Below are 27,734 nucleotides of genomic sequence, written 5' to 3' on the forward strand. Positions count from 1 at the left end.
TGAAGTGTAGAATAAATTCAGCATTTGTAAATTCATTTTTGCATTCCACATTAAAAAACCTGTTTTTCAAAACGTTTTTTAAAAACCTCATTTCAAAATAATTTTTTAAAATTCCACATTAAATTAGCATGAGTACTGCAAAGTTTTGTAGTACTAAAAAATAAATTAAAGCATCACACATCCGACATATATTCCAGTTCCATTTTGTGCAGTACGCTGTTGAAATTATAAACTATACATTCTAGTTATTCACTTATCAGTGATTCTTGAGTAAATGGATGTCACTGATAAATCTGTGGTGATTCACCTGCAAGTGTTTTTAACAAACTTTGTTTTTTGTAGAATTCATCAGCAGCTGTGGAGAGATGCATTCAAATATCTTCTGGTTCCACTTTTCCTAACCTGGAAGCTGAGGATGGCTTAATCCTGACAAGGACACAAACCTCAGCGCTTATCATAGATGTTCCTCCGTGCAGCCATTCCGGAGAAAGAGCAATGACCACTGATTAAGATCAGCAAGAAATCTGTTCCTTTCTGGCAACTTTGGAAACTTCTAATAAGAAAGTTTGCATTCTTAGAACAATGCTGGGTCATGTGTGATGTGTTATCATATGAGGACATTACATTTGTCTTAATTCTGCTCAGTTAAGTGTTTTGATCATTGATCAAATATGGCAGCTTTGTGTTGTGCTGGAAGTTAAAACTGATTGTCCTCATGAGCACAGCATCTAACAACTCTCCTTTAAAAAGTAAATTGAATTCAACTGGGCACAATGGTTTTCAGTGGGTGAAACATTCATCACTCATCTGTTACACCGGAGAAGTCACTTGGATGAGTGATAAAACAATTTTCCACGGAAACATCCAGAGCAAGTAACCTTTTGGGCATATGCTTGCCTGTAATTCATTCATCAAGAGATTTTTTTTTTTAAATGTATACATTTATTTTCAGTTGTTGTTTCTCTTGGCTTAATTTCAGCCTTAGAAGCATCTCTCAGAAGAAACCCACTGTAAACTTTTTGCCAATAATTTGACAAAAAGATTGTTGAGCCAGGTGGTATTCTCTGGTTTAAGACCAAAACTGAACTCAAACAGTAAATTCACATCTGTAAATTCACACAGTGAAGTAAAGTTACTAAAGTTTTGTACCCCCCCCTCCATTTTATTTCTTGCAGATTTTTATTTTATTTATTAATTTTTTTATATTCATACAAATGTGTACAAGTTACAGACTTCCTCAGTAAATTTGCACTCTTTCAGAGTCAATTGAATTGTGTGTTAAAGGAGAAAGAGATTAGCAGGTAAAGTAGAGGATGCAGAGTCCATTTTAATTACCATTTCAAATTATGTTTTAAAAAACATTTTGAAAATCAGTTTTTTAATGTGGAATTCGAAAATTAATTTACAAATGCAGAATTAATTCTACAATTCATTATTTAAGCACAAAAAATGTTCAACATATGGCAGTTATTATGAACATTATCAGCTTCAAATGTTACAACAGTGTGGCCCACTAGTGTATGTGATCTGTAAATAGTACTTCAACAAAAAAGGCAGATTTGATGGTCAAATTTCAGTATGTGTGTTTGTGTCCAAGGTAAAAAAAAATGTTCAAGGGTTATAAGGCATGCAACTTTTCCTATATAAATGAAAAAAGTCAAAAAAAACCAAATTTATGCTTACTTTTTATCTTTCCAGTTTGGCTGTGGCCAAATTTACTCATATCCATGCTACCACATTCCTGTACCCGTGATGTCTTCAAATCAAATGAACCTACATGAAAAAGGAGCATCTTGGATTGCATTCATTGCACAACTTTAGAAACAAAATACATGACACTGTCCATACAACAAGGTTTAGAGCTGCATATGAGATTTCATACTGTACAAAAATAAAATGAAGAAATGACTCATTATCATAATAAATAAAGCACAGAAAACAAATGAACTCACCCATTGGCGTGTGAAGAGCAACATGTTCCTGGTACGGGTTGAAATACTTGTACTGCTTCCCACAGAATTCACAAACATAGCTCCCAGTTTCTGGAAACAAGAAAACACATAAACAAACCTTTGTCCTTTTCTGTATCCACGGTGGTTATAATAAGGAGTAAAGATTAAATCTGTTGGATTAGTTATCTTCAGTTAAGATGAAGAATAGTGTTTTTGCACATGCCTTACTTCACTAGAGAGAAGCAGAAAACAAGAAGTCGATATTGAGTGGAAAGAGGAAGAAGCAGTGACTCTGACTGGATGTTGTTTGGTTTTTTTTTTTACAGTTTACATTTAGCAGTACATAATAGCGATTAGAAACACAGGGGTTTCCCTGTTTTGTGCATGGAGGTTCACACTATCACCCATAAAAGTCATTAATGCAGTGATAAGTGCAGGATTCCCACCTGCAAACACTGCCAATAGTGTTTTAAGGGGCACGTGCTGCTGTCTGCTGAACCCGCTGTCTCTGTAGAGGTGGGTGAGTGCTTTTTCCCCTGCGAAAAAGGACTTATGGACTTATGTTTGGAAACCTTACCAGTCTTTACTTAACGTATATCCTTGGTGTTATTTTTTTTTTTACAACACTGAGTATCACAATGACTTAACGCCTTTTCACTATACGGTGTTCAATACTTTTAACTGGACAGAAGACTGAAACTGTAAGGCCCTAAAACGTCACAGAATTTTAACTTAAAGAAAACTTTCTGGAAAATCTTTCTATATACTTCTTCTGCAGGGAAACACAAAAGCCAAGCTACCTTAAAATGAATTTTGTAATCTCATTCTGCTGTGGTATGTCTTCATTTTGAAATCACACTCTGTACAGACATCTGCAGCGATATTATTGCATTTGTCCTGATGGTTCAGTACACAACCCTCAGCTCAGTATTAAAATTCCCTGGTTTAATGCGATTCCTCCGTGTTGAAGTAAACAAAGAAATAAAATATTTTCAGATTTTGAAAAGTTAACTGTGCACAACTTCCACTTATTTTAAAATATAATTTTTATTTACTTTGTGCTTGTGAACAAGGAGTTTAAAGCCTTTTTTGACTGACTGCAGCATTTTATTATCCCAACTCTAACAATAAGAATAACTGCATATCAGGCACTTTTTTGTCTGCTAAACTTAAATCAAACTAAACCAATCAATGAATATACCAAACTGTGAATTTTGTGTACAGATATCTGTGTACCTCAAGTACACCAAACAGTCTTACTTGGTCCAATTTTCTGATAGGGTTCAACTGGCTCCTCTTCTTTAAGGCCATCCACAGGTAGCACCACCTGTTCGTATGGATCTGAGAGAAGAAAAGGAAGATGAATAAGCCGATTATCTTCTCACAATACTCGTCACAAAACTTGAGCTCTTTCAGATATGTAATACTACAATAATCACATGAGTTCAATTCCTGCCTGCATCTCATCTTTTACCCAGTATATCCACTATCCCTCCTCGGTACATGGTCGAACCATGTCAGCCTCACCTCTCTAACTTTGTTTCAACTGCTCAACCTAAACCGTTCTTAAACTCTGCTATTTCTTGGCCTCCTCTCTTCTTGTCAGGTTCACAGTATCCGAACCATACATCATAACAGGTCTCACTACCATCTTGTAAATCATTCCTTTCACTCTTGCTGCTATCCTTCTGTCACAAATCTGACACACTGACACTCGTCTCTCACTCAGGTCCCTGAGGTCATGTGATCAGGGCTTGCTGGTTGTCCATCCAGGCTGAAAACGAAAGGTGACAGAGCTTTTGTAACTTTGGCCCCCAGACTCTGGAATTCTCCCTTTGAGCTTGAGATCCGTGGACTCAGTGGTCTCTTTTGAAAAAAACTAAAAAGTCATATTTTTAAACTTGCTTTTGGTTAATTTTTGTTTTTATGATTTAGCTTCTGTGAAGATCTTTGTGATTTTTATCTTGAAAGGTGCTATACAAGTAAAATTTTACTTAGGTAACTCTTTCCACCCAGTTCACCCAGCCTGCACTCTCCTCTTCACCTCTGCTCCTTGTATCCTCACCTTTCCTCCTGCCTTGCGCTCATTTACACACATGTATTCTGCCATGCCTCTGCTGACTTTCATTCTTCTAAAAGTTTAAGGGCCCTTAATTCCCTTGACTTGCAGACCACATTTAGACACTGGCCATCCCTTCTGTTTTTTGGAGTCCTTGAATAAAATGCTTAATTTTATTATTTTTTTTCCTCCATATAAACAATCTAGTCCCCTTTGTTTAGATTTTGCAGTTGCTGCAGAAAGTACAGATTTTTCCACGAGGAATGATTGAAAATTGTGCAAAACTTACCATCAACTGCATGCAGGTCACGATGCTCCTGAAAGCAGCTATAGTATTTATACTTCTTTCCACAGATGTCACAGGAGTAACGGAAGCTACCTGTAGATAAAAGGAACAAGCCAACAATGAATAACACTGACAGTACAAACAGTGTTTAATTTATTACCAAATTCAGGTAACGCTAGCTAGACAAAAAAAAAAAAAAAAAAAAAAACGCTCGGGAAAACTAAATAATATCAACACACGTATGGACTGTGTAAAGTTCCGAGATCAAGAGAGAGAAATGGCTTAAACTGAACATTGGACCAAGCACGTACACGGCATATATTTTAGCCAACTGAAATGCACCGCACAGCGATTTAACACACATGTAATTCCAAAGTGCGTTGTTGCTTTCAACTGAAGGTCAGGGGTCCTATTTTTCTGTTTTCTGTTTTTTTTTTTTTTGTCTATTTGCACCACAAACAGGGTTAAATTAACAAAAATGTTTAAAGTACACAGGATAAGATAGGACTCCAGTGCATCCAAACAGGGAGGGAAGAATTCCAGGTATAAAGCTCTGAGAAAAGGGGTCATCCCATGCCCACAACAATTCACAAGTTTTCTCAATTCATGTCATTGATAACCTTAGAAAAATGTTATTTCATTGAGGCTTTAAAAAACAAACAAACAAACAAACAAAAAACAACCTTGACCTTTAAGTGGAACGATCAGAGGTTAATAATGATCTTAATATTTTTATGACAACATTAATATCAAAAGCTAAAAATAAAAGCAAAATAACCCCACAAAGAAAATAGAAAGCTGCATTTAAATTAAAGTACCATATATATTGTTAGTTAACAGCAAGTTCACACAATTAAAAGAAGATCTCTTTTTAATCGAAATGTACGCGTCTGTGACTATGTACATACTATTATGTATTGTTCAAAAGTGTTTAAATGTGCAATATAATGTTACTTTAGTCTTACTTTGTTATTTTTACTTTTGTTGATGTAGGATTCACTGACATTTCTTTCCAAGTGTATAAAGGGCGTGAAAGGGCATCAGAGATGAAGATTGCTTCTTCTGCTCTTGTTAATTTTGTTGTGGGGTAAAACATTGTTCAGCCAGGTGGCTGTTGACAAGTGAGAACTGAAGTGCCTCTACACACTGCAGTCAACTGCTGTCTGAAGGCAATCTGTTGCATAAAAAGCACAGCACAAAGACTTGTAAGACAAAAATCAATTTTCCAGTTCTTTCAGGTTTAGTCTCTCTCTGTAATAACATGTCTGACGTTGTCCCTGCAAAAGGCCCCTCATCACACACCCATGTGAAATGTTTTATTATTTAGCAGCAGAGTGACAACTTCTAAATTTTCTCCAGCCTGTTCTCAAGGGGCACTTAATCCAATCAGCTGCATTCTTAGCTGAATTCCTGAGGCACTTCATGGATGTAATAGACAGAAGGGCTGTTAATAAATTCTGAACACAAATTCACTATATAATCAAGTTTAAAAAGAAAAAAAGGGGGGGAACCACATTCAAATGTGGAAAAAAATAAAGCTGCAGTACTGGCAGGTGTCTCACAAACTACATAAAACACAAAGTTGAATTTCCGAAAAGGTGTGCAGCGTCTGCGACTCTTAATATAGCACTATGGCACATAGTGAGTGTTTGTGGGGGTACAAAATGAGAAAAGTAGACCAGTGTAGGACCTTCTGCTTCCGATTTCAGACACATAGCTGGCAGTGCAAGTAGAGAGAAGATTTAACCTACATAAATTAGTGAATATACATGGATGAATAATCAGCTGAACTGAAGGTAAACCGCAAGGCGTACTATTTACCTTTTGCATGTTCTTTTCTTTAAGCTAAAGTAAGTAAGCTAAATAAAAGCAGGCTGATTCATGTTTGATTTCACACCTAAAAAAAAAAAAACCCTGAAAGCATCACGGACCAATTTTCATTGATTAAATTCAATTAAAACTACTATTAATACTAATGATAATAAGAATATTAGTGACAATAATAAAAACCACAGGCTCAAACCATTTTAAGTAAAACTTGAAAATGACTTTTGGCATTGTTTGACAGCTCAGGTACATACTGTGCAAAATATGTTAAAAGTAAGCGTTATGTAAGCAAAGCAAATGTCCATTTAAAAGTGGACAAAGAAAAGCTAACAGGTGATTAAAAAGATTTTTCTTTATTTTACAGTAATAACAGTAATTATTAGCATGCGTAATTGCATTTATAATACTGCCTGGCTGCAGTGCTGTGTATATTACATCAATTCTCCCACTAATTAAAATAAATTTTCATAAATCAGTGAATTCCTGGTGTTTGTCAGTATAATCAAAGCTTCTGTTAAATCAGTGGTCCATGCACACTGGACTGAATCAACAACATTATGGACACAAGTCTCAGTAAGGATAGTTAGAAAACAACCCCAAAATAAGACTAGACTTTACTAAAAATGTCAAACCAAATGTTTAGCTTTTTAAATCTACCAAAACTTTGCAGTGCAAGGCCCATTTTACATATCAAGCAAAAACAAACAAACAAACAAACAAACAAACAAACAAACAAACAAACAAACCAACCAGCATTCTAAATATACTGTAAAAAATAAAATTACAATTTTCACAGTGGTATAACATGGTTAGAAGTTTGTGTACTGCTTACTGTATTTTAGTCTTTTAGCTTTTGGACCAATTGAAATTGTAAATATAATCTAAAATGTTTGAAAAACATGAATCTTAATGTACCAATTAATGTGCAAAATGTTTAATTCTATGTTATATTTCACAGGACCTTTGGTGATTTAGCTATGACCCTTCTTCGTGGATTAGCATACTCTTAAATAAACTACATCAGTCTGTTGATGCAGTGGTGATGCTTTAAAAATAAATAAAATAAAATAATAATAATAATAATAATAATAATAATAATAATAATAATCTGGCTCAACCTTTTCCATATCCTAAAAGAATTGTAAACTCATAAGACACTGTACTGACAAAATAAATGCATACAAGCAAACATTTAGAGGTAATTAAGTGGAAATATTTACAAACAAACTGCTTTGCAAAAGTCTTGAGCCACCACTCACTCCTTAATATATTGCTTGGAAAATAATAGAAATAGGTGTAGCAGGTTACTGAAACATGTAAAAATACATGGAAATACAGCAGGGCAAAAATAGAGTTTGTACTCTATTCGTTTTCCTCTATAAACACGCTTGAAAGTCTCTATATGGTATTATTCCCCAACACAATCTGAACTTCACTTAGGGAAACCTTGTCATTTCTTTAAGTAGTCTCAAGAAATATATCTTCAGGCTTCGTGAAAGACATTGAAAGCTTTTCTTTGGACATTGGCTGCTTTTTGTTCCATTCTCTGTCAAGATGATCCCAAATTGCTTCAATAATGTTGTGTTCTGGGCACTGAGGAGGCCAATCTATGACTGATAGAGTTCTTCTGTGTGTTTTTCCATCTAGGTATGCTTTTATTGCACTGGCATTATTGTGAGGTGATGAATGAAACCACTGCCAATCAGATGCTTTCCAGATCGTATTGCATGGTGGATCAAAATCTGATGCTGTGTACAAAATCCCATTAATTGACAAGAGCCCAACACCACTGGCTGAAATGGCCCTCCTTTATATAATTAGCGGAGCATTTATAGCCTTTGTTTTTCATAGGACAGTACACCGTGACAGGAAGATAAGAGAGACTGTGAAGGAGAATGATAGGAAAGGGTATGGGCCAGACCTGAACCTGGACCCCTGCCACCGATTTTCAGTTCTGATTTCCTGTTCTTGTGTAATTTGGCAAACTTCAGCCTTTTCTTGCTATTTCCCATCCTTAGGACTGACCTCTTGATTTTGTGAACAAAGATTATAAGATTTTTAACATACATCATGGCCAAAAGAACCAAAAATCTCCTTCCTCAAATAATAAGTTTCTTGCAGAACGGCTTTATCTGGCAAAGGCAGAAGCAGGATAACGTCCATCATACTCTGCATGAGCACAACAAACTGCAAGCAGTACGAGACAGAGCATTTAAGTGAACTGGAAATTTTTTATAGAAAGCAATACAAAAATACCTTCACTAAAAAGTATCCATCTCTGCTAAGCAATCCAAAGGCAAAATTAATAATAAATGGAGACATGACAAAAGTTTTCAGCTTTCAGTTTTCAGCCTGCAGAGGGACTAGACAAAGTTGTGCAATAGGCCCTTTACAGTCTGTCTGCTGGTTTTGAAATCACTTGGAAAGATTTCAGGAAACAACTTTGGGATCATTCACAAGTCTTTAAAAACATCATATCCATTTAGGAACTAAGTCAGGGATTGACCCACGATACTAATATTCGATCCTGTAATAATAAAATTAACAGAATAATAAAGTAATACTTCAATCAGGGACACTAACTTTCTTGATTTACAGATGACATCTTAATCTTCTTGTCAAATCCAGAGATATCAACTCCAAACTTGTTGGTGTTTTTGGATACCTTTAGTTCCATCTCAGGCTACAAGCTGAATACTCCAAAAACCTATAAAACTAGCTGGAGCATAAGTTGCAGTCCACTCAAGAAACTGAATTTCATACCTCGTGACATATTTATGAGTTAATATTAACTGTAAAAGAACAATTGGTATGCCATAATGTTGAGCCTCTTGAGCAAAACAATTGGGAATGACAATAGGAGGTGGAATTTAATCCCATTATTAAGTTTTAAATCCCAAGCTGAGGCAGGAACATGAACATCTTGACCAGGTTATTCTTCCTATCACAAACACTCAAACAAATTGAAATTCAATAAATGGGACAAATTAGGGATCACAGTACATCTGGCAGGGGAGAAAAAGATTTTCAACCCTTATCCTGGCAAAGAACAAGGGATGGTTTACATTATCCTGCTTACGATACTATTACACTTTGATACAATTCAGGAATTTATTTTACTACAAAACGATGGAAGGAAAATGAAGAGCACGTTTCTGAGTATATTCTAATTCAATGATGACTGGATGATAAAAGATTCATCCAAAACCTAATGGACCTGGGTAATAAATGGACAAATTTATCTCTGAAAACAGCTAAATATTATCACCAAGTGTAGTTTGCTTGAAGGGATAAAGATTGTGTTCAAACAATATTGATTTTGCCTATTAAGTTAGATGCACACTATTATCAGTGGGCTGTTAAGGCCCCCTCTTCATATTACACCTTTAAAAAAATGAATTAAAAAGAGATTTGGCTCCTATAAAGCTCCTTAAAAGCAAAATATAAAGAAATGAGAGGTGATTCGAGACTTTGCACAGTATATTAGATTATAAAATCTATTTTGAAAATACAGGTGCGAGTGAACATTTGTTTGTTTGTTTTTACTGGAATTAATGGGTTGTGTCTATCTGAAAATTTGTCCCATGGTTCCAGACAGTAAAGACAAGCAAAAAAAAGATACAGGACGACTGATGCTCAAAACAAATCTGTGAAACCACAGTTGTAGCATTAAAAAGGTACAGAATCAGTACAGTATCACTAATAATCAGAGCTGCAACAGCCTTCCTCTATGTTAAAGACCATGAAAAATGAGAAGCACATTGCTAGTGATCAACCATGGGCTTTTTTTCTTAGCCATTAACTGCTGAGGTCATTACTTTAAAAAGATTAATCTTGCTTTTTTGTGACAAAGAACATGAAAAAAAAGCCTGAAGAATATTTACAGCATACTTTTCAGCTGAAACCGAGATAAATTTGTTCAGCTCAGATGGGGTCCAGCACGTCTGCTGTGAAAACAGGAGAATGCAAAGTCTCAACAGTGAAGCACAGTGCTGGAAGTGTGAAGGCGTTGGGCACATGACATTTATAAATGGCAACATCAGTGCTTATAGACATATTAAAATACTGACTGACTAACTGACTCCTGGCCAGAGGTTACATCAGCGGAATATTTTCTATCACTGACCATGACATTCGCCTTAGAAGCAAAAGATCACCGGTTCGATCTCATGAGGAGACACAAATTCCTTTGAGATTGCATCAGGAAAGGCAACCAGTGTAAATTGTTAAATGAAACATGCAGAGCTACCTGTTGTAGCAATCCCTTGCTACAACAGGTATAGCCATAGGGGATAACTGAAAGTAAACTTGTTAATTGGCACTATATTAATAAAACTGAACTGAATTTTAATGATGACAAAGATGAAAATATCTGATGGCTGTATGTCCTTTTGATAAATTAGAACACTGATAGTGGATCCACCAAAAAATAAGGAAGCAATGTTAAGAACTGGTCTATTTTTTTCATAATATTGAATACACAGAATCCCCCATCAACATGTTGGACTGCATCTGTAACCATTAGAGAATCACAGCTGCAGCTGCTCCATGTTGCACAGAGTGTCCATGCTACTGGTTTTCCTCTCAATGAGGTGAGTGCTCATAGGACTTTTTATGACTTCTGGTCATTTCCCCAAGAGAAAGGTTCCCCTAACTATCAAACTTTTGAGATAATAGTGGTTAATTCCAGTGTCCAGTGCAGCAGCAGAGTACAGTACAGAACACTTCTGGGGTGGGAAAAGTAGAACAGCACAAACCCTCAAGCAGCTGGATCCAAGGTCTCTGGTGGTATGCCTCTCAAAAACTCTGTTCAACACTGGTATCCTTCATGCCAAGGAGGATAAAGTTTCATCAAAAATTAAAGGTTAATGAACACTCACTACTCCATTAGCTATACCTTTTCAACTGCTCATTAGCACAAAAATCTGTTCAGCTATTTAGATAGGTAAACATAGTCTGTTGAAGTTCAAACTATGCATCAGAATGGGGAAGAAAGGTAATTTAAATCATTTTGATGTGGTACAGTTATTGGTGCTAGAATGGCTGATTTGACTTTTCAGAAACTGCTGATCTGTTAGGATTTTCCCACTCAACCATCAAGAGTTTACAAAGGGAAACTATCCAGAAAGCAGCAGTTCTCTCAGTGAATTTGCAGGGGAAAGGTTAGAGGTCAAATGTCATGTTCATATAGTATTTTCTATATGTTGACAATACACACCAAACTTGTAAGTATCATAGTTTCTAAGATAAGGCTTTTTGTCAATTTTCAATCAGTTGATGTAGAAGAACTTGGGTGAAGAAAGACAAATTTTAAAATTTAATGTTAACATGAGCCCACTGCACACTCTTACAAATTCTTATCAGAATCAATTCTGATAAAATCAATAACATATCTCATATTTCACATATCTCAAACTGGTTTCTTGAACATGAGTCCACTGTACTCAATGGCCTTCACAGTCACCAGATCTAAATCTAATAGAGGACCTCTGATGTGGTGGAACGTTAGTTTCTTATCTTGGATCTGTAGCTCTAGAAATCTGCAGCAACTGTGTGATGCTATAACGACAATGTCGCTGAATCTGTGTCAAGAATTAAGGCACTTCTGATGGCTGTACGTTGATGTTTTACTTCTGTAAAAGGGTGTCCGAACCTGTACAAGCAATGTGTACCTAATGAAATGGCTGCGGAACGTATGAAGTATTGGGGGGAAGAAAATAACAGATGCAAATCTCGCTTGCTACTGTGGATTGCATATTTTTAATATAGTAAATCCCAGCGGTTTTTCTAACAGTAAATACATTTCTGTTGAAATTAGAAGTAATGCAGTTATGAAAAAGTGATATGGAATCATGTGGAATTTAAGACATGTTGCACAAGGAGAACTGAGTTATATTCAAGAGTATTCACACTTTGAATTTATTGCAAGCAATGTGTTGTGCAAGCAATGGCAACAAAAGATAGTTGTGTAACCATAACACGGTGAAGAATTTACTAGGAATTTATTGTTATTTGTTACATGACTGGGTATAGAAATAGCACCACACCAATATAAGCAGAAGACTCCCTTTCCTTATTTCTACTCTTTGAAATAGTGTTGTCAAACCAGCAAGTTAAGAAAGTGTCTTTATGTTAAATTGAAAATAATTTGGGAATTTCTCCAGTTATGGTACATAATGTCAATAAAATATTTAGAGAATCTAAAAAAAAAAAAAAAAAAAAAGGAAAAGAAATAGCAAAACACACATTCTGCAGTGCAATTTACTGCATGGGTTCATGGGTTTGCACTCTAATCACTGTTGGTTTTTGCATTCACAAATCCACTGAGAAGGCAACAGTATTTCTGGATCTTGTTAATCCAGAAATACTGTTGCCTTCTCTTTTTTAGAAGTAGGCAATGCACACCAACAGCAAAAAGGTCACCCTATCATTATTTTTCACATAGTGCTTGAATCAAAATGACCCCATTTAAAAATCGAGTATATTATTATTTTTTGATTAAGATGCCAAAGTTATAGTTATTATAGTCATGTACTTATATTCATGAGCAGAAAAAAAATGTGGTTGAGCGTTATGCTTGATTAATTCCTGACTTCTCAGAGAATTCCAGTGTGCCAGCTTAAATTTAGGGAGTAAAAACATGAATTCAGTTTGAAATTCCTCACTGCTGCTCAAAATAGTACAAACATCAAGAACTCACTGAAAAAGGAAAGAGTCCGCATTTAAGCACTCTGTGATGCTGGATGGTCTTTAAGACAAACAGGGCGAGACAAAGTGTTCTCACAGTGCAGTCAAGTATTCTTTGGAGTTGATTACAGAGACTGATACTTACAAAATGTTCCAAGGAAGAGGCAGAAAATGAAAGCTGACTGAAGCAGATCTCAGGGCTCTCTAGATTTAAAGTACTACAAACAGAAGGACGGACACTGATGATCTTTAGCCAGAGATAAATGCTTCTAGACCAGAGTCTGAGAAGGTCTCAAGAATGAACACTGGTAGAGTACTGAACGAATAAGTGTTAAAGCAGGGGTGTCAAACTCGTTTTACATTGCAGGCCACATATAGCCCACTTTAATCTTAAGCGGGCCAGACCAGTGAAACTCTACTTTCTGTCAGTGTAAATAAGTTAAATATGTAACTGTTTTTCTACACAACAAAGAAAAAGCTGCTGTGACAAAGAAAGAAACCTGTCAGCACAACTATTCTACCTGTATTGTCCAGACTTTGTACTTTTGTTTGTTTGTTTTGTTTTTTGTTTTGTTTTTTTTGGGGGGGGGGGGGGGGTTTAAACTGTAGTCATAAAAAAAAAAAAAAAAAAAAAAAAAAAAAAGGAACAACAACAACAACAACAACAGAAAAATCTATTGAAAGTGAAAGATAGAAACTTCTGGGGTTTTTCTGTGTAATAAGTAAGTGAATAAGGCAGAAAATGTAGATTTTTGATGGGAAACTGGTTTCCAAGTACACAGAGCAAGAGAACTATATAGGAAGTGTGATTTCATCATGCAAGCAAGACAGTGAAGGTAATTGTGTGGATGCCTGAATAGGCATCCACTCTATTGAGTTCCTGTTTCTCTTTATTCCACTATTTACTAGTTGCTTCCGTACACTTTTTGGCACTCAACTACTCCCTCAGTTTTTGTGCTATTTTCACGTTCAAATCTTAAAAAATTCTGCTCTTTCCTGCTATGACTTTTGGTGCTCATAACTTCTATACTTTTTGAGATATTGAATTTTTTTTGCAATACTTTTTTGCCCTTTTTTGCATATTATCAGTGGCCTCACTGATTTTCCTTGCCGGGTTGACCTGTGTTTTAGCTCAGTGAGATGAGCATCCGTTCTCAGACTGGGAGGCCTGGGTTCAAATCCCGCTTATGGCAACATTTCTTTCAGTTAACAGTTAAATTTTTTTTAAATTCTTTTCAACACAAATTTCATCTTTTTCACCCCTTTTCAGCAAAATTTTCAGTTTTTTCACCACTTTTCAGCACAAATACCAGCTTTTTCAGCTGTTTTCAGCAAAAACCTCTTTTCAGCAGAATTCTGCTCATTCAACTCTTTTCAGCAGAATTTTCACCTCTTTTTTTGCCCAAATTCTGCTTATTCACCTCTTCTGAAAAAATTTCAGCCTTTCCACCCCTTATCAGCACAATTCTCAGCAGCTTCTGCTCATTTCAGCACAATTGTCAATCTCTCCACCTCTGCTTTGTGAGAAAGAGTTTGGCTCAGTGAGCTAAATACCTACCCTTAGACCAAGAGGGCCAGGTTCGAATCCTGCTCAGGGCAGCATTTTTTTTTTTCCAACTTTAAATTTTTTCAGCTTTTTTCAACAAACATCTTCAGCATTAAGGCATCCACACAGCATTTTCGCAGGAAATGCAAATTTTTCTAGTTCTAAATGTGTTTTTGTGCTGCTGGCTCACTGAATTTTGGTCACAGTGACAAAAGTGACTGCAGTTTTGGAATCTGTGAGACACCGTCTCCGTGTTGTCGGATGAACAGAGGGATCCGTGCTTTGTGTTAACATCTTTTTGCAGAATCTGTTTACCTGCTCTTTAATCGTATACCGTTTTATCTGTTGGACATTGTTGAAATGGTTTTGGGGGCTTCCAGCTGAGATTTCAACGTTTCTGTGGACACCACACGTGTCTATATTTAAATAACAGATCTGACGGTACATCCTATAAAACCAGATGTTCTTGCTTGCCTCCAGTACCAGGGGCATTGGGGTTCAACAGGTTAATTGTTTATTTCTTAATTACTTTGTCTAGTATAAATGGCCATAGGGGAGGTTTCTATCAGTAGAATAAGCTGTTAAACTTGTGAAAATACAGTTAAAAGTCCAAAAACTATGCTTGTGCTTGTTTGTGGTAAGCAGTGAATCAAACAAGTTAATGATTATAAATGGCTTCAAGCACACATTCAGGTATCAATGTGTATCACTGAAATGAGGCCAGATGGTGCTCAGTTCACATTTTTGCTCATTTCGTCACCTTTTCTCCAACATGCTTGCATTTAAATCCAGCTCCCCCATCTCTCTGTGTACCTGGCCTGTACCAGTTTACTTGCTGTCTTCGGAACGTCTGCCTCTCATTCCTCTTTCACATAATGGTATGATCTCAATCTGTGTTTGCACATGATTGGCCGCATGGTGTGCCCATTAAAATAAAGTCCCACCCCTCCCTGCCTGAAGACTCAGCTCGCACATATCGACAGGCCATTAATTGACATATATAATGATCTTGCGGGCCAGATATAATTGTATCGTGGGCTGGATGTGGCTCGCAGGCCGTACATTTGACACCCCTGTCTTAAAGGGAAGAATACCTTCTAAGAAACCATTATGTGAAATCTGCAAATACTCAGAAGCATCTGCCAGAGAGCACAAACACCGGACTCTAAATGACTGGAGGACAGAAGGTATTCTGGACCGGCGAGTCCAAATTTGACTCTCTACAGACTGTTAATGTCTGCACAGAGTCTGAGAACTTTATGATGCTAGATGCATAGCACCCGCAGTGAGATTCCATTATAATATGTGGCTCCATCTGGATATTTCTGGCAAATTACTGCAAGTCAGCAGCCATGAATTACAAGGTCTACACAAAATCTTGATGCATCATGGAATCCCATCTGGACTAAAAGTTATTGGTCATCGGTTCATTTCATTAACAAAACTATCTGACCAATTAAAGGGAATTTGAAGTTCTCGACTACCAGACTAAAATCTATAGAAGAGATTTGGAATTTAGTAAATTCTAAGATAGATTTCACAAGCATTTCATCCAAAGCAAATATCTGGGAAAAGCTAGAAACTATTTGGAAGTCAATAAAATAAAATAAAAAAAGAGAATGAACATAAGTACATAAAAACAATACCAAGATGCAATGCAAGAATTCAACAAGGCCAAAGGAGGCATTAATATGCTTAATATAAAATATAAAGTTTTTTTCATTATGTGAACAGGGACTGTTTAGTTGTTTTAATTTATTGTTTGTCTAATGCATAAAAATATAATTTTTAGCTTAACACAATTTTTTACACTGATTTCTAAAATGTTTCCGTTTTCTTGTCTGTATGATTTTTTTTGATCACTTATCGGTCCCCAATTTTCAAATAAAGATAATATTTTAATTATTTCCAAATCATCATCAATCATTTTTTTAAATTTATTTACAAATTTTTGGAAATTGGATTTTATTTTTATGATTCATAGCACAAGCCTGCATTTTTGGGAATTAAAGTATTTAAAACCATCTTATTAAAACTAGACCTTGTAAATGTTATTTTAGGGTCTCTTCAGTATCTGAGGCAACACCCCCCACCCCCCACCAAACTCTGCATGTTGTTGTTTTTTAAGCACAGGGTGGCTTTTGGCTGAACACCATTTAATCAGAACTATGCAAAGTTTGTTCTAGCAATTTTCCTGAAATACTCTTAAACATCAACAACTCCTCCACAGTCCTCCAGCCTGTGTTGTCTTTTGCTTATTAAAATACTCTTGTGCAAACATTTGTTCAATACAGGGCATTTTTGCAAAGTACACTTACAGGAAATCCAGACTTCTAAGCTGGCCTGGTTTTGTTTTCCACAAACTGCTGTGAATTTGTTGTTAAAAAGACTTTAAGTCATATTCACATAATATGTGAATCTATTTTCCTATTCTAAGGGAACCACTCTGTATGTATCATTAAACATCATTTATTTTTACCATCGGCTCCTGCCAATTTCTTTTGGGGCCACCAACACTGCTCATAGAAAGAAATCTATATTTAAAAATGCACTTTTAAATTGATATGCCAGTCATTATCAAGTATAAAAGTCTAAATCTGCGGCATCAACCAAAATGCTTTACAGCATGTTTCATCCTCTTAAGAATTTAATCTAATAGCAACTCCTTTGCCTAGCAGCCTCACTGGCCTACTTATTAACAGTGTCACAGACCTTGTAGTTCCACTGTGTTCATACTCTTCATACAGCTTTAAAAAAAAACAAAAAACTTATGATCTATGTGCATAAAGACTGTTCTCTTTTTTCCTCTCTGCCATATTTATACCTTACCTCTAAAGTGATGTGCACGTTCATGTAATGAATGCCGAGTGTGTGTAGGAAGATTTATAAATAACTCAAGTATTACTCTGAGGTATGAGTATTTTTAGCCCTAATCAAACTTTTTCTGTGATGTTGGAACGCCTAGTAAACGCAGGTCCCGGTGGCTGTTATATACCGCCACTCGAAGAGTAAAACCATACTGCCTTCAGGCTAGTCCTCAGTTTTACATTTTCATGTTTCTCTGCTAAATGGAAGTGGTGGTGTCAGAAAATGAGGGTCAAAAACATCTTAGGCAGCCCTATCGAGAAAAAAAAAAGTGTGGCAAGCAGGTGGTGCAGAAGTATACTCACTGTTGGGTGTTTGGGGTAGACCATCGCCAACCATGGCCTCTGATTCTACAAACAGACAAACACATCAATTAAAAAAAATAAAATAAAATAAAATAAAATTGCAGCTCCATGAAAAAAAAAAATGCTGCTAATGTGTGCTCTGTGCTTCCAACCTGGGCTCCAATTTATATATCTACAGCCTCAAAGACATGGAAATCTCAAGATTGACGCCAATATTTGGTGATTGAAAAGCTGCATATATCAGAGTTTAAAAATAATCTTGTTTTATTGTCAGAACAAGTTGTGAATTACTTGCACACCCTCTGCCCAACTCTGCTCAGATTAGCCTGGTTGTTGTGTTGATTTGTGTGCCAACAGCGTAAAATACAGAATTTTTTAAAATCGACACCAAAACCAAAAAACTTAATATATTGGAGAATTTTTTTAGACACATTTTAGACCCTTAAATTTGTTATTTGCAGTTAGTTGAGTCCTTAATAACACAAAAATTGAGTTTAAAAAAAAAAAATATCTCGCGGCTTAGATGAGCTGACTGGAACATCAGAAACAAGAACAAACACGTTTTCCCAACAAGGAAGTTGAAGAGTACCTTCTGGTGGACAAACTATGCAACATCAACAGTCATATCATAGTTGAGGGACATTTCTTCCATCTTTTCTTTACTGACTTCATTTTCATTTATTGGGCAATATAATATATCACCATATTAGCCCCGCCAATACGCTGGTCAGGCTCTAAAAATAACTGACTTACACAATCAGATTTAAAACAATTCCCAGTCAAAGCAGGGCATGCACGCCTCTTTGAATACTTTTCAGACTATATTCTTAAAAGCAAAAGTGCAGCAATCAGTTATTTGTTTTTACATAAAGGACCAAATACATTTTTTAATAAATAGCAGCTTCTTACCTCTGTGCGCCCTGACATGTGTCTGAAAGCAGTTGTAATACTTGTACTTTTTCCCACATACCCCACATACATATGAACCTGCAGGAAAATTCAGAACAGAGTGTCAGAAAAAAATAACGTGATTCCTATCAGGGTCACATATATAGGCTTACAAGAAAAAAAGGTCAGAACCACATGGGATTTCCCAGGATTTCTGAATTGAAATACAGTCTGGCCCTCATCCAAGTAATATTTATAGAATAACTAATAACACATTAACAATTGTAGTTTTCATGTCTGTATTAAAACACATTGAAAATGATCTACAGTCCAAGTAGGACAAAATTAATCCCCCTTTCCTGTACCAATAACCTCTGTAGAAGCTACTTACAATTGGGTTTTCTACAAATGGAGGGAGTGGAGTAGAAAGAGGTTTAAAAAAAAGAAAAGAAAAGAAAAATGAGGAAGACACCTAGAGATATAGCTACACGTTACTAAAATCTTTGTTCACATGTCACTGGACTTATGAATATTACTAGTGGAAGGACAACCTCAAAGGGAAACACTGCGTCACATCTTAACCTACCAAAAGGACTCAGAAAGTCCACAACACTTTTGAGACATGTGCTTTAAACAGATGAGCCAGAAGTTTCATTTGTGTGTTTCAAGGTTTGTGGCTGCTCCAAAACCTCTAGGTCTGGAAGCCCTGAAGTCATTAGGGGAACAATAAATTTAAGATTCAAGAAAGAGAAAAGTAGTTCATAATCCCCTGTTTGAAAAGGCTGAGCAACAAAACAAGACAATGAACAAAAGCACAGGTAAATCTAGGAGTGAATAGCCAAAAAGGACACAAATGACTTGGCTAGTCCAAAGTCCTGACCTTGATTTATGGGATGACCTGTAGAGGACAGTTCCATTAGGGCACTTCAGAAATACCGATGTAGTGAAACCATTTTGCAAGGCAGACTGTCCAAAAACCCTCTGAACTCTGCAACTCTGATAAGCACCAGCAACTAAAGGGGGTTATATGAGTTACTAAATTCATTCATTTCCAGCTTGTGAATGATCACCAATGTGTTTAATAAACACATATGAAAATACAACTGTGTGTGTTACGTGTTTAGTCAGATTGTCGTGTCTAATAACTGATTTAAATAAAGATCGGATCAAATTTTATAAGTAATCAATGTGGAAATCTTTTTCTTGTAATTCTACGTGACCCTGTAGTTACACAAACACAGTGACCAGTTCGGGACCCCTCTGCCCACCACTGGTAGACCAATCAGCAAGTGGTTGCTGTCTTTTGATGTGAAATCAACTACATAAGCCTCTAGTTCCACAGGTCTAGACACTGGTAGGTGGTTGGGAAGTCCCAAAACACCTGGCAAGTGGTTGCTAGAGTTTTGCGGGCAGTCTCTAGATAAAATTGGCCACAGAGTAGTACATGGTGCTGCCCTGAAAACCTAGCAATTGGTCGCTAGCAGATTATTGGGGTTGCATGGGAGTGGCCATGGAAAACAATGACTTACTTGCATAAACGTGCCAACTACTCGTGGACTTGTTATGAAACTGTGAAAAGCACGACACAAACCAGAAACAGAATGTCCACCTCTCAAGTACAAATTGTGCCTTATAACTGTAACAAACTGTAACAAATACATTTCAAAAAGTACAAATATACATTTTCCCTAGCAACCACAAGTTGCCAGGGAGCTCCTGATAGGATGGCCTGTGTGACTGAGGTCTAACGTATGGTAGTCTTCTCCACCACCTAATATTTTATTTTGCCTCCTTTTTTCCTTCTTAAATATTACCCTAAAACTCCAAACTAATTTTAACATTCTCTGAAATTTAGATTTATCATACATGACATTTAGTGTGGTCTTTTACCTCCTTCTGCTGCCTATATAGGAATACAAATTTCAGCAAAGACTGATATTAGGGCTAGCGAAGAAGGGTGCATTTAAAGCGAAGGAGGATGCATTTAAACTGGCCATCTTTAATTTCTACCCATTTATTTGCTTTATCAAAATGCTCCATCATGCTCAGGTGCACCCTGAAAGTGTGATTATGTTTCAATTAAATGTTTGACAGTCACAACATCTGTACATGCCAACTAACCATGCATTTTATCCCTCGGCTAAAGGTGGAGATTTATTTTCAGGGCCATTTGTCTGTTAGCAAGAATACACAAAAACATCAGGATGAAGAGAAAAAAAAAACTTTAACTCAAAAGTGAATTTATACATCTCTAGTTTGTTGTGTCACTGAATTCTAACGTCTTATTTTGAAATCCTTAATATTCTTCCAAAGAAGTTGCCAGTTGTTATAATAATCACAACCATCATCATGTGACTATTTCCAGTTTACAAATGTTTACATAAGAATGAAAGGCAAACCTAAACAAAACTCAGACTACCTCTTTTTGTTGTCTTGTAGAATTTCCCTTGTACATGCATAGCTGTTGTACTTCCCTTGTACAATAGGTATGCATTTAAAGTGGTGTTATCAGAGCAGTTATGGCACTATCTACCTTTACCACCTCAATATATGGAGGTCAAAGAAATTTGACTTACTTATATGAACATCTACTACACCAGTCAATGTTTTCTTAGGGGCCATTCGTGAATAACCTTGACTAACCAGTAAAAGGGTTTATAAAATGTGAGACAGATGTTGATATTTTTTTTTTAAATTTCATTTTTTGCTGTTTGCAACAGCCACGAAGTAACGTCAGGGTCATGAGACACCAGATATGACTGCTGTCACCAAATGCACAGACATGTCCATATGTACATTCACACACCTATGCACGAGTCTGTGCTCTTCGTTGGAGGAGGAGTACCAAGGGCAAACATACCCTCGGACTGAGCTCGACGGGATCCACCGCCACTTGCTCCCCCATTTCCTCCAATGACAACACAGATCTCAGCAGGATTGGGATCACTGACTTTCCCGTTGCTCGTCTCTGACGTCCCAGGCTCCTTCTTTACGGTGACAGGTGGTGAACTAGTAGTCTTCTTCGCTGGGGCATCTGTGGCTGCGCTCCCACCCTCTGCCTGCTCCTTTCCAGGATTGGGTGACTCTTGTGCACTCATGACTCCACCTCCTCTGAGCCTGTTTTCCTGTATGAGGAACAGAAACAGAGAGACAAAGAATTTACTGCCCCAAAGGAATATACACGCCTTATTGTGGTATGACCTTAAGCCCAATATATAGTATCAAAGCGTGGCACCAGCTCAGCCAGGTTCAGCTTAAATGTGTTGTTTTAAAGAAACCATGGCAACATACTCAATATAAAACAAAAGCTGACTGGATGTCAGATTTTATTTGATTAAGCGTAGAAGAAAAATCTGCCCAAAATAAATCACATTTGGCAAATACACAACTCAAAAAAAGACCCGAACTATGAAAACCACTCATCTTCTAAAAACAGTCAAGAGCTGCATTAACTCCAGGGTATAGGAGACATTACAGATAATATTTCAGTGGCAGTGAAATTTTAAGAATGGAAAACACAGTCCATTTTAACACAAAGTGGCTTAACTGATCATAAGTGACCTTTGAAGGCATAAATTCTGCAGCCTTGTGGCACTGAAATGCTCTAATTTCAAAAATATCTAAATTGCACAACTTGCCACTTCAGCACATCGCCATAAAAGGCCTTGTCAAGAGAATGTGCTCCAAATGCAACCAAGCAAAACAGAGTTATGCCAGGATGAGTGATATTATGGAAAGAGGGAAAATTGGTCTTCTAATAATAGCACACCGATGCAGCAACAACAAGCCTTTTCATAGATGAAATACACCTTTCTTTGGAAATGACACACTACTGACAAGCTTCAGCAAACAGACCTATGAACTGGCAAGAAAACATCTGAGGTTTGCAGTTCAGATAGTAAACCATCAACCATCATTTAATTAATAAATGAGTAAATAATCAGTCCCATTATCAAACTATAAGATTACCCTTGAGCTTACTTGTTCTATCAATATCCTACAATCCTTATATAAAACAAGCTGTATTTGTAAATATAGCTTTTTGGTTTAACTATTTAAATGCTTGTTAGGGGCCGATAATACAGGTCAACAACAAAGAATTTTATTATGTTCTGGTTAAAGTTTTCATTTTTGTCAGCGGTGAGGTTCTGCAACTTTCAGGAATCGTAGTAAACCCATTTTACGCATTTCTTTCAGATTTTTCCAAGTCTTACTATTAAACTGGGAAGATTGCTTTCACTCAGTTGGGAATAGTTCAGTTTCTTGTAAAGTGGGGCTGTATAAGGCTCTGATCTACAGTACAGTTAATATGTTACCTACAATAGACAGCAATAGGAACGCCCCCACGACGACAGGAGCACCCACTGACACAGAAAGTAAAGCCATGTAATGCCGTGGACAAAATCAGCAGCAAAACGCACATTAGCCAAGTGTAAGCCATATATAGAGCATTTGTAGACTAAATACTGGTTAATTTACCACTTCATTAATTTATTTTGTATGTTAAAATTCAAAAGTCTACACCAAAAATACATTAATTCACAATAAGCAAGAGTTAAAAAAAAATGATATATGCCTATCGGTACAGACTAGCAGCATTGAAAAGAACAATTTCTGTCTTTGCAAGTTGTTGTCTATACTGAACACAGACTGTATTTAAAACAAGGACATGATCTAACAAGCCAGGTCATTAGAGCTGGTGACTCACACCAAATTATTAGAACCTCTATAGGAAGCCGAAGGGCTGACCTTATGGGAACTGGTGTTATCTTTGCTACTTAAGTGTGTCGTGTCATCCCATCAAAAATTAAAGCTTTCAAAAAACAGCTGTGGACACACTATATGAAAGGAATTTATTTGACAACACTCCCAACTGCTAAAGGGACTGTGGCAATAAACAACAAAAACCAAGAGCCACATGAAAGTCAATGTGTAGAGGAAGTCACAATGGGACCTTCCAAAGTCTGGTGGTCCTCTTTGTTAGTGAACCGTGTGGTGTGATGTCAAGAGCTACAGAGCTTTCTAAGGCATTTATACAAAGCAAATTTGTGGGTGCATTCAAATCTGCCAAAGGATTTAATTTACTAATGCCTCTGTGAGAAACTTCAAACAACTCAAATTTTTCCAAGACTGGCCAGTAAAATGTATTCAGTCCACCAGCACATATATTAATGTCTATATTAATTCTACAAGCATAAGAAACTCAGAACATTCAGAAGAGCCAAGCTGTGTGTGAATTTCTAAAGTGGCTGACCACTGTAGTTTCATTCAAAATATGAGATACAACAGCAGAAGCTGCTAAAAATATTGTTCTGACTCAAAGGTTTCAGAAGGTGTTGCATATAGGACTGCATAGCTAAAGAGCAGTCGGGAGACATCATGTGAACCACAAAAAGCACCTATAAGAGGCATGCGATTCCAAGAACTGGTCCCCATGTGATTCCCAGAACTGATCCCCAGAGCATTGAAAGAAGGTGGCCGAATCAGACGAATTACATTTTCACCATTTTGACATTTTGGTGTTTGAGTGACATTAATCTGAGGAACTACAGGAAGAAGGTAAACCAGAAGAGGTAGTGTCATGTCAATGTTACTTTGACACATACCGTCTAAATTCAGAACAGCCTAATTGCTCAGGCCTCGCTTATCATGACTATGATCATTCTCACACAGCAAAACACGTCCAGGAACTATTCTAGGATGACAAAGAGTGGTGGTTTTTGACTTTGACCCAAAGTTCCCAGATCTCAAAGGGACTGACTCTCAAAGTGAAATGTGAGGTATGCTAATCTATGGAAAACCCAACTAACAAATAGAGGAAATAAGATCTGCTGTTCTACAGAACACCTTCAGAGGTCTGGGTAAAATCTATGCATCGAAAGCACAGAAATCAGAGCAGCTTTGGTGGGAAACCTACGGATTATTAGGAAGGATGATTTGTTTAGAAGTAATGTACAGACAGACGAATCAAACACAGTTTTACAATAACACGAAACATGTTTGGGACAGACAAAAAACAGCTGGTTCTTCAGGAGACGAACCGTATAGCGACTGTACAGCATAATAGTGAAAATATTATGGTTTGGAAATGCTTTCCTGTTTTGGGACAGGGCAACATGCAGTCATTAATTCAAGTATGGACTACACCTTAAAAGAAAAGTGAGGCCATCTGTGCAAGGGTTAAAGATGAAACAGAAGTGAACCTAACAAGAGGATAATGATCCATAGCATACTAGAAAAGCACAGAGGAAGAGGTCAGAAAGAAAAAAAAAAAAAGGACATGCTATGGTATGACCAAATCAAAGCAATCGCCCTTTACATTGCATGGAAATTTGAAATGGGCAGTAACTAAAATATTTTTAGCAAGTGGATGTCAGGGACCAGTGGAAAGTCAGGACAATTACTTACATTGAGGGCACAATAGTAGCTTCTTAAGCCACAGAAGCATGACACTGACATCTATATTTTTGTTAACTATAAGTTTATTTCCCTGACATGCTGTTTTGTCGGTGGGCAGATTGCAGGGATGCTAATGACAGGGCACTGGGTATTTAGCTGTCTTGTATCTTCCCCTGCTGTACTGTTGGCATCACATTTGATACATGAGCTTTAGAACTTCCTACATCATCAGTACAGTGTCTTTCCCCCGGAAAAATCAAAATAAATTGCACAACGCATCTTTATGCAATAAATTGGAAAAACAAAATGCAAATATGACACTCATATATGCAAATTAATATTTAATTAATGTAACAAATATATGCCAGAAGGTTCAACAAACACTCCATTTTCAAAGAAATATAATTTTCTGGCAATTCTTTAATGAATTTGTCTTTAAAGGGAAATAAGTTCTTTATTATAAGTAATAAGAGAAAAATGTTTAGCCTTTCTTTGAAAAACTTCATTGGCTGGATAAAGTTAAAACCTACACAAATGGTGGTGACAGAATTTATTTTCTGTTCAGTTTATATTCTTCTAAGTCACAACATATGTATTTAACATCAACTGCCTTTCACCATGTGCTTGGCCACAGTGGAGAGGAAACATACCCTTTTAACATGAAGGTCCCACATTTTACACTATCAGGACAAAAACCAAGCCTTCAAATCCACAAAGTCCAGAAAACAGTACAGTAGAGTTACAGTAGCATCTGAAATGGAAGATGGAGAATCACAAGGACTCCTGCTGAAGCTGAAGACCAGTCAAAGTGATAGCTAGAAAAGGTCATTTTTACACAGCTTCAAACATCATCTGCAGAGATGGGATAACCTTCAGGAAGGACGACCATGTCAGCAGCACATCAATCACAGCTATACGGTGAGGTAAAGCCACCCAGAAATAAAATGGTCTATGACACCCCAGTTTGCCAAATGGCATTTAAAAGAAGCACGAGAGGAAGCTACAATTAGTGCCTGGTGGTTGTATCCCTCTGACAACAAGTCAAAGTGTGTTTTCCAACCATGTCCAGACTTGACAACTGACCTTTTAGATATAAAGATTTATCTCATTATTTTATCGCATTAGGCATTAATGTGAAATTTTGTCGGCACTAATGTATGAATTCTTCACTTCTGTTCTAAGATCAGTGATACTGATCTTTTTTGGCCATTAAATTGTAAATCAGTCATTCCTTGAGTCCAAGTAGGCATTTGGACCAGATGAAATGAAATTCCTTTTAGACATTATTTCTACTGTCTATTCACAAGAATGGAATTGATGTGACACGAAAGTAACCTTGACCTCTGGCTACCAAAATTTCATCAAGTCATCCTTTAGTTCAAGTGACTGTTTCTGCCCAGTTTGAAGAACCTGATCCTCAAGATTGTGTGTCCACAAGAATGAGACGGACAGAAAACCTAAAAACTAAATGATTCTGGTGAGCACAAAAATCAATGTTGGGAAAGAAATTCAAACTCTTGGATGAATTCAGAATAGGTCTCTTTCAAGTAACCCTATCAAAGGCCAGATTCACACAGACTTCTCTCCTCCGACTGTGTGAAAATGGAGAGACGCAATGAAGAAAACTAAATGCTGCCAGACAGGCTACTGACATAACGCTATGATTTCTTCTCAGAAATATTTCAGTTTAGCTTCTATTAAATAAATCATTTTAACTTATTAAAATTCATTTTACAACGCAATCAAATACGCAACAGATGAAGAGGTTTGAAAACTACTAAATTCATTATATGAATGGAATTGTTGATTCGTCTATCCAAAGAGAGAGAAAAAAAAAAACTCCCAAAATAGTCAAAATTAAGCACAAGTTAATGTACAAGTTCACATACTATCCAAACATTGGTTATGTATTTACAGCTACAGGCCTTTCTAACAGTGGGTGGCTGCATAACATCATAGAGCTAATAGTTAACTGGCATTTAATAAAATCTCAATTGTTATTAGTTCAACCAGCTACTATTTCTGTTGCTTACTAGAGAGGGGAGCCATATTTATCATCTAGTAAACTAACTGGATACATCCCTAACTAATTACTTTATAGATTGAGTTAGGCGGCTTTTAGGAGCCCCATAACCCCTAAGCTTGATACCTACATGAGTGTATCTAAAAACTAATGCCATTACAACCAGCTAAGAGGGCTGCATTTGTAGCTTTATTGTCAGGGACTTGTGGAAAACACACTTTCAAGGGAAGTCTGTTGGCACAGTTTGTTCAAAGTAAATAAACGGCTAACAACAACAAAAATCAAGTCTTGCTGATTGACATCATTTTTAATTTTATAACAAAAGTGTATTTTTTTTCTTTATTGAGTTGAATACTGACTGATAATGACTGCCTCTTGACTGAGATTGGTTTACCCTGCTGTGGTGGAAATTAAGATGTGGTCAGCTAAAATAAAGATTGTGAAATTAAATGTAACCGACTTTTGTCATCTGCAATCAAATGAATCGATGGCAAGTACACATCTATTATTAGATCAATCCCTCAGTCATGCATGTAATATTTCTGTGCAGCATTTTTAATGCAAACCCTGAATATATAAAATGCCTGTTGTGGCATGTTTTCTTCTAATTAAAAGTCAATATGCAAAATTAGCCATCTGGCCTTATGTTTCTGAGTTTCATCATCTGAGGCTTCTGATATACTGTAACCTACATGGGCAGGACAAAATCTAAACCAGATGCACATTTTCGTTGATGTTTCACACAGACAAAGCACCAACTAAACCAACTGAACTGAAAGGCAAATAGATCAGTTGCAGAAATGATCAAAATGCCATCTGGATGTCAAAAAATATAAAATAAAACTAAAGCACTGGTCCAACAGACAGGTTAAGTAAAAATTGATGCACTGTTTTGTG

At 36.6% G+C, this 27,734-nt stretch overlaps 1 protein-coding gene across 8 annotated transcripts in view; it reads right to left on the reverse strand.

Moving 5' to 3' along the window:
- The window catches only part of znf618 (zinc finger protein 618), a 45,226-nt gene that overhangs the window by 13,654 nt on the left and 3,838 nt on the right, over positions 1–27,734 (reverse strand). For 5 of the 8 annotated variants that reach the window (XM_040053515.1, XM_040053513.1, XM_040053511.1 and 2 more), the window contains 8 exons: positions 21,222–21,540; positions 18,437–18,514; positions 17,528–17,572; positions 4,301–4,390; positions 3,213–3,293; positions 2,399–2,488; positions 1,953–2,042; positions 1,684–1,773 (listed from right to left, as the gene is read on the reverse strand). In XM_040053515.1, the coding sequence (XP_039909449.1) occupies positions 1,684–1,773; positions 1,953–2,042; positions 2,399–2,488; positions 3,213–3,293; positions 4,301–4,390; positions 17,528–17,572; positions 18,437–18,514; positions 21,222–21,513 (856 nt within the window). In that variant the 5' untranslated portion in view covers positions 21,514–21,540. The remainder of the gene's footprint in view (positions 1–1,683; positions 1,774–1,952; positions 2,043–2,398; positions 2,489–3,212; positions 3,294–4,300; positions 4,391–17,527; positions 17,573–18,436; positions 18,515–21,221; positions 21,541–27,734) is intronic. The other 3 variants (XM_040053514.1, XM_040053517.1, XM_040053516.1) reach the window with 3 other exon arrangements.

This window comes from Simochromis diagramma, unplaced genomic scaffold (genome assembly GCF_900408965.1).
Source record: "Simochromis diagramma unplaced genomic scaffold, fSimDia1.1 OVJJ01000596.1, whole genome shotgun sequence".
In the NCBI taxonomy this organism is placed as follows: domain Eukaryota; kingdom Metazoa; phylum Chordata; class Actinopteri; order Cichliformes; family Cichlidae; genus Simochromis; species Simochromis diagramma.